The sequence below is a fragment of the Pseudochaenichthys georgianus genome, chromosome 23 (genome assembly GCF_902827115.2).
Source record: "Pseudochaenichthys georgianus chromosome 23, fPseGeo1.2, whole genome shotgun sequence".
In the NCBI taxonomy this organism is placed as follows: domain Eukaryota; kingdom Metazoa; phylum Chordata; class Actinopteri; order Perciformes; family Channichthyidae; genus Pseudochaenichthys; species Pseudochaenichthys georgianus.
Window position 1 is genome coordinate 10,997,958 of NC_047525.1, and position 13,287 is coordinate 11,011,244.

A 13,287-nucleotide genomic window follows, 5' to 3' on the forward strand; every position below is an offset into this window, starting at 1 on the left:
GCTTAAGTGCTGCGGTGCTTCCTCTGAAACCTGTTTCTCTCTAGTGGGATTCTGCGGGAAAGTGAGTTTTGTCCACAGAAGTGAGGGAAGCATTAGAGTTTTATTACCCGCAGTGTCACAAAAATAAATGTCCCCTCCCAGGCTGAGTTGCGCCAGAGTTCACTCGGTAAATAATTGGACAGTTTATGTGTATCTCCTTTCTGGCTGACTCAGGGCTAAGGCTTGTACTGCTATATTTTTGTGCCTTTAGGTAGCTGATGATTTATCTTTCGGTCAGGAGGAGGGTTATGATCGAAACATATTACAACCTCCTGCTGAGTGAAGCTTTTTGGGCAATTGTTCCTTAAAAGGTACAGTTTAACCTACAATCGGAAATCCATATTTTCGCCCCTGAATTTCCCTACAGGGTCAATAAAGGTTTTATCTTTCATTTCTATTACCTTATCTTATGTTACCCTGTCTTAACTTATCTTGTCTTACCTTATCTTACCCTGTCTTGCCTTATCTCAATAAATTAAAAATCAAGAACCGAAATAATTGAACTATTCATATCTTAGACGGCACTGTAACTTTTATCTTTTAATGTTTATTTTATTAGCTTTTCTTTTTAATGACTGATTTTAAATGCCATTTTCTTAATGTCTTTCGTTTTTGTTTTAATGTTTCTTTTATTATCTTTTACTGTTTTTAAATGCCTTTGTCTGAATGTCTTTCATTTTTGTAAAGCACCTTGAATTGCCTGGTGCTGAAAGGTGCTATATAAGTGCCTTGCCTTAACTGACCTAATCTTACATTACCTTACCTCATCTTAACTTACCTTATCTTGTTTTACCTTAACTTATCTTGTCTTACCTTATCTTGTTTTACCTTAACTTATCTTGTCTTACCTTATCTTGTTTTACCTTAACTTATCTTGTCTTACCCTGCCTTACCTCATCTTAACTTATCTTGTCTTACCCTGCCTTACCTCATCTTAACTTATCTTGTCTTACCTTAACTTACCTCATCTTAACTTATCTTGTCTTACCTTAACTTACCTCATCTTAACTTATCTTGTCTTACCTTAACTTACCTCATCTTAACTTATCTTGTCTTACCTTATCTTACCTTAACTTATCTTACCTTATCTTGTCTTACCTTATCTTGTCTTACCTCATCTTAACTTATCTTGTCTTACCTTATCTTATATTTCCTTGTCTTACCATACCATATCTAATCTTACCTCATCTTAACTTACCTTGTCTTAACTTACCTTGTCTTACCTTGCCTTACCTCATCTTAACTTATATTGTCTTACCCTGCCTTACCTCATCTTAACTTATCTTGTCTTACCTTAACTTACCTCATCTTAACTTATCTTGTCTTACCTTAACTTACCTCATCTTAACTTATCTTGTCTTACCTTATCTTACCTTAACTTATCTTACCTTATCTTGTCTTACCTTATCTTGTCTTACCTCATCTTAACTTATCTTGTCTTACCTTAACTTACCTCATCTTAACTTATCTTGTCTTACCTTAACTTACCTCATCTTAACTTATCTTGTCTTACCTTATCTTACCTTAACTTATCTTACCTTATCTTGTCTTACCTTATCTTGTCTTACCTCATCTTAACTTATCTTGTCTTACCTTATCTTATATTTCCTTGTCTTACCATACCATATCTAATCTTACCTCATCTTAACTTACCTTAGCTTAACTTACCTTGTCTTACCTTAGCTTGTCTTACTTTACCTCATCTCATCTTACCTATAGTGCTATGTATCAGTCTTTCTTAAGGTTAGTTGCTAAGTTTTGGTTAAATCAGCCTCAGTCTTTTTTTAGCAGGAACTACTTTTTTTCCTGCCAACATACTGCTGTGCAAGTGAGCTTTTGAAATGGCAGAATGATTATGAAAGTGCAGCGTGCATCTTCAACAGGTGGTTACAACAACACAACACACTAAAACCACAGCACAGAAAGCCAGGATTACGTGAAGAGAAAAACATTCGTATTATCACAAACCGTGTCTTTAGAGTGGCCCATTAGGAAGAAATAGGGGGAGCCATGCGTTTCACTTTTCATGCACATGGAGAGACTGGAAGATACCATTCCTATAGAAGGGGAAGTAACAACCTAGACCAATCAATTAGTGATAGGTCACTGAAATGGACAGAAGATAAACTAGTGTTAGTCCAGATAGAAAAGACAGTTATTTGTTTACAGCATAGTGAACTGCAGAGAGTACAGAGTCAATAAAGACAGAAGATTTCACATGATATTCAGTAGATGCATGCTGGAACAGTGTTATTAAGAGTTAAAGTGATATTAAGTAATGAAAGTACAATCTATGAGTTAAAAGAGAGGAAATAATGATCCTGCAGATAAAGAAAGGTTAAGGTGTAGATACTTACCATACTCTGGGACCTGCCCCGTGCCCCTCTTCAGGAGGAGGCGGACGCGCCGGCCCCCGGACTTGATCAGCTCGATGGCCCGGGCATGGCTCATGTCCCTCGTGGTCTCTCCGTTGATCTCAATGATTTGGTCCCCAACCTGGATGGAGTATGAGACAGAGAGTCAAATAAGTTCATTTAGACAGAAGTGCAAGCTGACATGTTCGCAATACACATTTTCCTCGTCCAATGTTAAAATAAAGAACACTCCATATGGAAATATATGGTTTAGACGTTTTGTGCTGATACAAATAAACCAGAATTTATAGATCTCACCTTGCTTTACACAAAAACATATTCAGAGGATAAGCTCCATATTAAAGGCTAAACAAGTGCTTGAGAATATATGGAGGCGTTTTATTAATAATTATTAATAAATGAGTGACGTTCTGTTGCAGAGCTTGTAGAACTTTTCTCCCCAAATATTTGGTTTACTTCGCATCCAATGCAATTAATTTAATTAATTTTGCATTTGATTTCCCTTGATTAACACAGGAGGATATTTGTATCGTGGTAATGCAGCGGTTTTATATAATATCAATGGAAAAGTTGTTCTTGAAGGAGGAAAGTAGTCTTTAAGCTGCCAAAACGTTAGGAAACTTTGATTAGTCATTGATAAACACTGTGGCTTCAGAGCAGCCGAGTACAGCGAGCGGTGGATCAGAGCTGAAGCTGCATTGTTAAAGCTCTGGGAGCACTCACTGTGAAGCATGGGGATAAACCAAATTGAAAGGGCGCTGCACCATTTCACATCGGGAACATAGTGAGGAGGAAAATATAAAAAAATCGTTGCAATTTACAATCTGAATAAAGATATAGATATTAATCAAGTTAACAGCATTTAAGAATCCTTACGAGATATCAATTGTGGAAATAATTAAAATAAAAAACTAAATAAGTGTCATATTGTTCCATAAACCAAGCAGATTAATAAGTGTGCACACTGCATATCAAATCAAAGCTTATTTAATATTTATAATTCATTATTAGTTATTTAGCATTACCAGCCATGAACTGGTGTCAGTTATAACTTATTTTAATGTGGAACTTGGATGGCATAATGGCTCTTTTGAACTTTTCGGGACACAGCGATGTATACCAATAACCTGCACATTTACCGGAACAATGTTTTGACCGAGTCGCGGGTCAAACCTCACTCCCCCCCCCGCTTCACCACTCAGCCCTTCAACAGGCTCCGAGGTTGGCTAATGGGGAGGATTCAGGGGGAACAGGACAAAACACGGCAGACAATTACGCTAACAAATGGAGAAGTCCTCCGGTAATGGCAGGGGTAATGAAAGTCAGGAGCGGACTGCAGTCGGGAGAGGGGGAGTCATTAGGTGTCATTACAGCGGCCTGAAGAGGGGGGGTAGGCAAGACACTTCCATCATTACTCCTCACCTCCTAACAGCGGCAGAGAGCGATCTCCATTTTCATCTTTAATAAAGAGGGAAGCTGAATGGACGGCACGTGAATGCTGAGCACGGAGGAGGAACATGAAGGAAGTGTTGAATCTACTTCGGCCCACGAACAATTCTCTGTCATTGAAGGTTTTAAGATTAGAGAGGTAATTAAATGTGCTGAATGATGGTTCATAATAACCAATCACTTCATACAATTCTCTTCAAAGCCTTTGCACTGCCACTTGAATTTGGAATTAACTAGTCAGAATTAGTCTCTGCTCCTTCCTGATTATCGTGGGTCAAAATCAGTTTTTGTCCCTTCTTAAAGATGTGACAAAGTGCCTGTTGAGGAGGATTAAACTAAAAATGTCAGAGAGACTGAAGAGTCACGGTGCGAGTGAGCTTTCTGCACCTTCAAATGCACCTCTCCGATCCGAAGGGACAGGCGTGTCAAATGCCCTTCAACCATTTTCTCACATTCAAATGCAGATTGATTCCTCTCTGTATCCGGCGGTGTGGATCAAAGTTTCCTCTGCACCTTGTTCTCACACAGTGACGAGGTGATTTAGAATTACTCTCCTCTTTAAAAAGGAAAACTGTCCAGGCCTAAAAAGGTAAAAACTATAATAATAGTAAACACACATTTGTGCAGAAAGACTGTTTTTCTTCTTTCCAACTTACTTTATTTCCCACAGCAGTTTTGTGACCCAACCCCTACTATTTCAACTACGACCAGGTACAACAGTAAAATACTAATCGTATATAAATGCATCAGTATTACAAATCTAATACTAAAATGTAACATGAATCACAGTAACAGACCATTTTCTGTATTATAATACTTGAATCACATTTGCTGATAATTACTTTCACTTTTACTCACACTGTAGGATTGAAAGCAGGACTTTTAATTCAAAAGGTGTATTTTTACATTATATTATAGGGAGAGAAACTGTGAGATTTTAGCCTTTGCCGAACATGCACAAAAACCTATATAAACACACTGCTGGGCCTCTTAAAGTCATGTAAATGGACAAACACTTCTTCCACCACTGATCAGACTTTATAGCAGCTTGTATTCTGATTGTAAGTGTAGCTTGAGAGGGATTCCCTCCTCCACCTGCTTCTACTCCTTATGGACTTCATCGACTTCACCACTGAGGAGGGAAAGTAATATCTCCCCCGGGGCACGTTGCTTATATTATCCTTGGCAGGTTCATTACATATCAAGAATGTAAAGCAGACCAATGCTATCAGCAGCAGCCATAAAGATCAGAGGACATCCAACCGAGAGAGAAAAGAGAGAAAGAACAAGATCAAGAAAGACGTGCTGGATGGAGGATTCATTCTGTTTATAAAAACAGAAGAAAGCTAGGTAAATTGCAATTTATGTTACTGGCAGCAAATAACGTAGAGCAAGTAAGGTGGAGTGACACAGCAGTTTCAAGGGCTTTGTTTCAATTTACAAGTCTTTTAATATAAGTGTCTGCTGTCTCTGACCAAATAATAGAGAAGCAACAACTGTATAGCAAGAGGGAGAATTGTGATGCTATGCAAACAGCCAAGTCAGTTGGCCCAGTTAAATGCTTTATCTATCTTAATCTTTCAGAAAAGTATCTGATACTAAAAGCAAAGCAGAAATATGTTTTAGGCATTGGGAGGAGACCAGTGGCGGCTGGTGGAAAATATTTGAGTTGGGGCTACGGAAATGGTGACCAAACCATACTAGGGGGGTCTGGGGGGACGCTCCCCCGGAAGACATTTTTGAGAAATGACCCCTTAAATTATGACTTCTGGTGATGTTAGAGGGGGGGGGGGAAGGATGAGATGATCCATAATCTTTAGTGTTAGCTATAAAACTTCGAAACACCTTGTCCTGGACATAGTTTCTACAGTATAAACTGTGCAACAGTACAGTAGGCCCACACAAACTGGTGCTTTGGGAACACTCAAATTATTTAATTCCCATTTAAAATCAGGAGACTAAATACGAACATTATGTGTGTGTGTGTGTGTGTGTGTGTGTGTCATACTTGCCAACCCTCCCGATTTTCGCGGGAGACTCCAAATTTCATTGCCCTCTCCCGGGATCATATTTCTCCCGATTTCTGACAAAATCAGATTTACTCACGACTGTTTCCACTCTGACTTGAATACAGCTACACCATTGTTTGGTTTCCATGGTAGCGCGTCTCTTTAGCAGCGCACACAACTCAAAGTCTGAGAGGGTGAGAAGTCACGAAAACTGAACAAGAATCGACAACTCGACCCTCTGCTCACTCCTTTCCTGTAAAATACAAGTCCAGCCCACACACATGCTCCATGGTGCTAAAGGCATTGCACTTACAACTACAATAAGCATGTAAATGTTAATCTACTGCTCCGGCGATCCACTAGCACCCGGAGTCTCCACCTGCAGACGCAGCCATCCTCATCAACTACTGACTGTAGCGTCACCTTGGATACGAGTCCAACAACTCACAGACTGCATCGGGCGCTGAAATTGCCGCCCTGTGGCCATCAGATCTGACGACGCTGATTGGCTGAAATTATGTTTCGGTGGCATAGTTTACAGATAGCAACAGTCAGCAATGTGTTGGCTGCTGCTGGGGCTGAGTGAGGGTTCTTTCTACCGCCCGGACGAGAGAGGGTAATGATACACGCTGCGGCCAGGCAGGAAACATGTGACTTTTCAGTAACTTTAGACATCGTAAAACAATTTTAAACGAGATGTCATTGTAGATTATACATTTTACTGATACCAACTATATAATATTTACCTTGTTCATTATAAATAATTTTTATATGGAGTGTTAAATTATTTACTTAAATTGCATCTTTATAGAAATCTGTTGAATCTTTTACCAAGTGCTAAAGGGGTTCACAATCTACAATGTCATTGCATTTCCTCTCTTCTTTACACAGTGCCTAAATATGTTTGCACTCACCAGCCTCTGAGAGAACTTGTTTTTTTATTATAATTTGATGTGATGAGAAAAGTCCCAGTCTTGTTTGATGGTTGTCAGTGCAAACGAAAACAAGCCATCTCTATCAGCACATGGTGACCCAGTTAGTTAGTCAGAATATAAATGAATATAAAGAATCCTGCTGGAGATTCTTCCTTCATTCTGATTGGTTCGCTAGTTACAGGTCCGAAGTGAAGGCGAGGCAAGATGTTAAACCGGACATCAGACAGCCGCCGTTCACGGATTACCGACAGCCTCCGGTGGATTACCGGCACCCCCCTGTGGCAGACTACAGGCAGCCCCCCACGCTGGAGTACAGACACCCCCCACTGCTCGATTACAGACAACTAGCTACTGACACACGGACGTTCGCCATGCCAGACTACCGGATGCCTCCAGTTCAGGTAAGGTCATTTTTTTAATTTTTTTATAAAATATATTTGTTTTATTTATTTTTCATTTTTAATGACAATCAAACATGTGGGAAGAGGGGGGGCGGCGCTCCTATGGGCCGGCCGCCACTGGAGGAGACCAACTTCTAAAAAGAACTCATCAAAAAGGACGAACCGTCTCAGAGTTATTTTGACAGATTATTTCCTAATCGGCTCTGAAAAAATAGCTGTTGCAGCTTTGATAACATCGGACAATTACAGTGAGCTTCCGCCATGTAATCTGGGAAGATAGAAAAAGCAGCGTAACCTTTTAACAGTGGCTTTCTTAGAGGAAATGACATTATCAGACGTACCCTCATTCTCCCGTTCCGGATGGCCGGCCCGTCCTCTGCCAGCCGCAGGACGAACAGGTCCATCTTGTACTCCCGGCCTCCGCGGATGCTGAAACCGAAGCCTTTCACGCTTTTATCCAGCTCCACTGTGAAGAAGTCGAAGTCCTGCGCCAGCTGAGAGCAGCACAGATCAGATATGATTACAGTCCATGTTATCGCAGGAGAAAACGGGCCATTACAGCAGAAAAAGATTCACGACTCAGCAAGAACAATAAGTGAGTAGGAATGTAGCAAATGCAAGGTAAACAAAACAGAAACGTAGAATGGTTACATACATATACACCTACCTTATTATATTTGGTATAAAAAGGTAAACAAGGGAGCTGCTAACATTTAAAATAGTTTCTTGAAAGTACCCAGAAGTATATGTCAGCATTTTGTTTACTCAGTTTCAGATGCACAAACAACACCATTTTACATACATATAGTTATGTAATCAAAGTTTTTATCCCTTATTTCCTGCTGCCTGGAATTTTTTTTTTTTTTTATGAACTACATTGAGGCGGACAGTTCTAGCTTTAAGTATAAATACATGAATACAATGTGTACAAAAACAGTATTAAGCTATAAAGAGGTAAACCGAATTGGAGAAGTTTAAGGATTACATAAGGAAATACATAAGTGACAAGACTTAAAATGCAGAAATTTAACAAATATGTTTGTGGTCATTTTAAACATTGTCATCACAGTTGTTCTAGCAGAGAGCAATAACATTTTCGTAAACTCTACAATACAACCAAAACAATGAGCTAAAAGACGCTGAAGCACTCTGCACACATGAAGGGAATTGTAGAGCTGGGTGATCATTCTCTGTGGGTTTTCTACTAAAAGCAGCAAGCAGTTATTACATCCATTATGAATGTACACATATTGATGTATGCCCTCAAATAACTACTGTCTATTGTTTATAAGAGCCAGTATCAGTCTTCTGTGTTGGGAAACATCCTTACCTGAACTGGAGGCATCCGGTAGTCTGGCATGGCGAACGTCCGTGTGTCAGTAGCTAGTTGTCTGTAATCGAGCAGTGGGGGGTGTCTGTACTCCAGCGTGGGGGGCTGCCTGTAGTCTGCCACAGGGGGGTGCCGGTAATCCACCGGAGGCTGTCGGTAATCCGTGAACGGCGGCTGTCTGATGTCCGGTTTAACATCTTGCCTCGCCTTCACTTCGGACCTGTAACTAGCGAACCAATCAGAATGAAGGAAGAATCTCCAGCAGGATTCTTTATATTCATTTATATTCTGACTAACTAACTGGGTCACCATGTGCTGATAGAGATGGCTTGTTTTCGTTTGCACTGACAACCATCAAACAAGACTGGGACTTTTCTCATCACATCAAATTATAATAAAAAAACAAGTTCTCTCAGAGGCTGGTGAGTGCAAACATATTTAGGCACTGTGTAAAGAAGAGAGGAAATGCAATGACATTGTAGATTGTGAACCCCTTTAGCACTTGGTAAAAGATTCAACAGATTTCTATAAAGATGCAATTTAAGTAAATAATTTAGCACTCCATAAGAGATAAGTGATGTTATACAACAAAGTGAGGAGAAAGAGAGAGTGATGAAAAAATAGGAGACGACAGAGTGAGTTAGGAAAAGTAGGAGAAACTATAACAACAACAAAAAAGGAAATGAATGAAAGTTAGAGAGAATGAGGACATGTGATTCTCTCCTACCTGTATTCTCAGAGGAACAGTGTTTGCCCCAGAGACAGATACAGGGCTTGTCTACACAAATGCTTCACTGCCTCAGAAAATCTAGACAGCTGTGAATTTAACACAGTAACACAGTGTGAGGATGAAACAGCTGTCATTAGAACTGTTTGCCACCACCCAGAGAGGGAACTGTCTAGCTCTGTAATCCTCATCAACGGTGTCTAACCTGCTCTCGTGGGTGTAGGTCGGAGGTGGGGGGGCGGGCAGCTGGGTGACGGGGCTCTGGTGGGGCGCGGGGTTGGGCTGGCTGACAGGAGGGTTGGGGTCCGGGGCCGCAGCGTTGGGCTGCGAGGCGGCGGGGGCCAACGGGGTCTTCGGGCTGTGCTGCACCGCCATGGGGCTCTGCTTCTCTGAGCTGGGGGCTGAGGGGGGGTTGCTGATCTCTGGGATTCAGAAAGAAGGAAGCATGGGAGACATGGAATGACACGTTGTAGGCTTTAAGATTGACATTACATTTTATTTATCTTTTTTTTTTAAAAAGCAAGAATCCTGGAAGTACATTAGCTTAAAATGAGAAAAACAATTGTAAGTGCTACTGTATTGGCAGGGGCTGCAGTCTGTATGAACCCCCAACTGCTAAACCATTGGCAGCCCCTTTGCTCTGACAACTCTCCATTAAGGCATGTGTATCGGTCCTGAGTGTGCTTTTGTGTATTTTCATGTGTGTGATGTAATGTAAATAACAAAAGAGTGAAAATTGAATTGCCACTCAGGGATTTTTACCTCTTCTAAGTGCTCCCTATTGAGTTGATGAAAAGAACCACTAAGAAACTGAAATGGCGCACATTTAGTAAGTAAGGTCTGTTCAAGCGTTTGCATGCTCACATGTCGATTCAGTGAAGAGAACACCCTTCATGAAAGTGAAATTTAATCTAAAAAAACCAAACTCATATTACAGCTTTGATTTAAAGGAGCAAAAATAAATTCCTGTCATGAGTCATTAACTAGCCAAAGCATTGCAGTTTTAAAAGTCCTCATCTATCACGTCCACGTGTCCTCTCACCTTCCTGCGGGATGATCCTCAGGCTGACGCTGAGGCCCGCGTCCTTGATCAGCTTAACGATGTCAGCGTGCGGCATATTGACGATGGACTGGCTGTTCACCGCCAGGATCCTGTCTCCCACCTTCAGCTTCCCGCAGCGGTCGGCAGGGCTGCCCTCGATGATGCGGCCAATTTTATGAGGCACAGCTGTCGGAGGATTCAAACACAAACACGCTGCAGGTGAAGACGTGCTTGGCGGAAGATTGCAGGATTACGCCTGTCTGTGCTCACTCTGACTGACTGAATATGTTTCTGTCTCTATCATTTTGCTATTCACCCCAGGCTTACATAAGGCATCCAGCTCTTTTTTTCTTTCCTTCATGTGTGTGTGCGATGCACTGATTCTCACAGCAGAGATGTGTGTGAGTGACGTACTGTGGGAGGGCATGTATAATTGAAGAGACAGAAAGAGAGGTGCTTCACTTTGAAACGAGTCATGACCCCTACACTATACGTAACTCATATTTCATATCCACCACATTCAGTTGACATGATACACGTCTGAGAACTTTGACACCAGGTTTAGCACATAGGAGAGGATGAGCATCTACTTGAATCCACGAAACACTTGTAGAACAATCAGGGGACTCACGGTTGGTGCTGGACACCTCGGGCCTGTTTAGCGAGCTGATGATGACGAAGCCGAAGCCTTCGCTCTCCTTTCGGTTGATGATGACGTCACTGGGTTGCGTGTTGGGGGTCGACGTCCTGTCTGAGGTGGCGTTGGGGGTCTGGTTGATGCTGTTGCCGTAGGTGAAGTCGGTGCTGCGTGGGGAGCTGTGCTGCGTGGAGACGGAGCCCGGGCTGCGGCCATTTTCTGGACAAGACTCACCTGCAGGGGGAGGGAGAGAGCTGAGTGGGTATATACACATAGAGTAGTGTTTATTGTCATAGGCCTTATCCAGGGGTCCCTGTGTTAGTGTTGTACTATATCTTGTTGAACGGAACATTTGAATTATTTATCTTTTAAATATCCAAATTCTACGGAAGCCCTGAGAGGCAAGTGGGAAGAAATAATATTGTGCTATTTATTGTTTTCAGTGTGAACAGGATATCGTTCTTGAAATGTTTTGTCATCTGTGAAACCAATTACAAGAAAGGTTAAACAACAACCAAATATATAGTTACAGGTTAATGTTAAACATCAACATCCTACCCTAGTAAAAGTAAAGTAGCCTTATTAACAAAAGGTATTTAAAGTAAAAAAAGTACTAGCTGGTTTTAACAACTTTATATACAGTTCAATAGTTTGTTATACATACAGTAGGGGGCTTCTTCAAAGGGGACATATAATACATCAGAGACATTTAATGGAAAGGACAGAAGAAAAGTGATTATTATTATCATTCATTTTGGATAACTTCTCCTCTTTGGGTCTTGAATAGTTGATTAAATGACACATCTGGTGTAATCTTTAACAATGTCATTTTATAAGATTGTCATTAGCGATTATGTTTTTCATTTCAAATCTTACAATGCTAAGTAAGTTGTCACGATAGCAGCATTTTAAAAAGGACCAAATACAGCCTGTCAATCACTAAACCTATAATTGAAGACCATTTCGGTTTCCTAAGACTGTGCTGTGAAATTACCCATGCGATAGAGAATGGCTTGGGTAAATACAAGGAGAATTCTGTATCTCTAAAAAAATGTTTTCCTCCTCCTCTTGTAAAATTAGACAAGCTGCTTCTCATCCTTGTGAAGAATCAAGAAGCAAAAACAAGACAGAACTACAAAACAGAAGAGCATAAAGCAACTGTCACAATGTGGTAAAACACATCATTAAAATGCAGCGGCGTGTCAATCCAGCCGCAGCGTCTCGCACCTCCAGCTTTTTTGTGTGTTTGCATCCTGACATACTGAGCGATCAAACCTGTGTTGTCGTTGTTGTTCCGAAGAATCACAGAGGTGCAGTGCTGCGGCTTTCTGTAGCTACACCGTTAGGAATTCAGATTGTAACTTATGAAGTGAGAATTGTCCCTTTATAAAAAAAGGTATACACCCACATGTAGCACCTTCTTAAACCAACACATGGCTACTTTTTAAGTGGAAAAATAGTAAAAAGAGAATGAACTGTGGTAAAGTGGGGCACTATACACTTTGAGTCTGACACCTTGCAAATCGCTAGTGGGAGTCAGACAATTAGGATGATAGTCAGGCTGTGAAAGAGGCCAGGACACCACAAAGAAATTGACAGAAAGGGTGGAAAAAGAGTGTGAAGAAGTCGATTGGTGAGAAGAGTGTGTGCATGTGTGCGTGTGTGTGTGCGTGTGCGTGTGTGTGTGGGAAGGCAGTAATAATGAGAGCAGGGAGGCCGGAGTTCACTGGAGGAAGTGCCACCGCTCTCCAGGCTGAAATGCAAAGAGGCTTGAAGGAGGACCACTGAGCACCGGTGTGTAAGAGCCAGAGTGTGCTAATGTGTTTCTTGGAAAGGCTGCAGGGTAATTACTCAGAAAGATTAGTGCTTCACTTTTCTGACAGATTAAAGGCTGTTTCCTGAACTATGATAGGACAAGAATGGTGGCGGCGAGGAGAGCGAAGAGAGACACAAAGAGAATGAGCAATTTAAGGAAATAGAATAACTGACTTTGGTTGACAATAAGGAAAGTATTGAACACCACACATCTTATCCTTTAGGGGTATTAGCTCAGTATTTACATATTTCAAAACTACTTCATGGTGTGGCATCAGTTGTAAGCTATACATCACTTTTGGGTGTAACCTAAACAATACTAAAAATGGACAAAAGCAGCACACCATCACATTTGAGAAGTTTGACCCAGTGAAGGCTTTTCACATTAAAATGTATAGGTACTGATGATTTTGTATGTTTATATTCTACATTTTTTACATCTTTTAAACTTTTTTAATTAAACCTTTGTCGCATTTGCTCACTTATTTTATTCCTGTCTTTTTCTTTTAATGTTCTTTGTTAAATCAA

General features: G+C 40.9%; 1 protein-coding gene across 4 annotated transcripts in view; it reads right to left on the bottom strand.

Annotated features, from left to right (window-relative positions):
* Positions 1 to 13,287, bottom strand: part of magi2a (membrane associated guanylate kinase, WW and PDZ domain containing 2a) — a 241,919-nt gene that overhangs the window by 5,506 nt on the left and 223,126 nt on the right. For 3 of the 4 annotated variants that reach the window (XM_034112520.1, XM_034112517.1, XM_034112516.1), the window contains 6 exons: positions 10,939 to 11,178; positions 10,308 to 10,493; positions 9,471 to 9,687; positions 8,539 to 8,764; positions 7,550 to 7,702; positions 2,397 to 2,535 (listed from right to left, as the gene is read on the bottom strand). In XM_034112520.1, coding sequence (XP_033968411.1) covers positions 2,397 to 2,535; positions 7,550 to 7,702; positions 8,539 to 8,764; positions 9,471 to 9,687; positions 10,308 to 10,493; positions 10,939 to 11,178 — 1,161 coding nt within the window. The remainder of the gene's footprint in view (positions 1 to 2,396; positions 2,536 to 7,549; positions 7,703 to 8,538; positions 8,765 to 9,470; positions 9,688 to 10,307; positions 10,494 to 10,938; positions 11,179 to 13,287) is intronic. The other variant, XM_071201833.1, reaches the window with a different exon arrangement.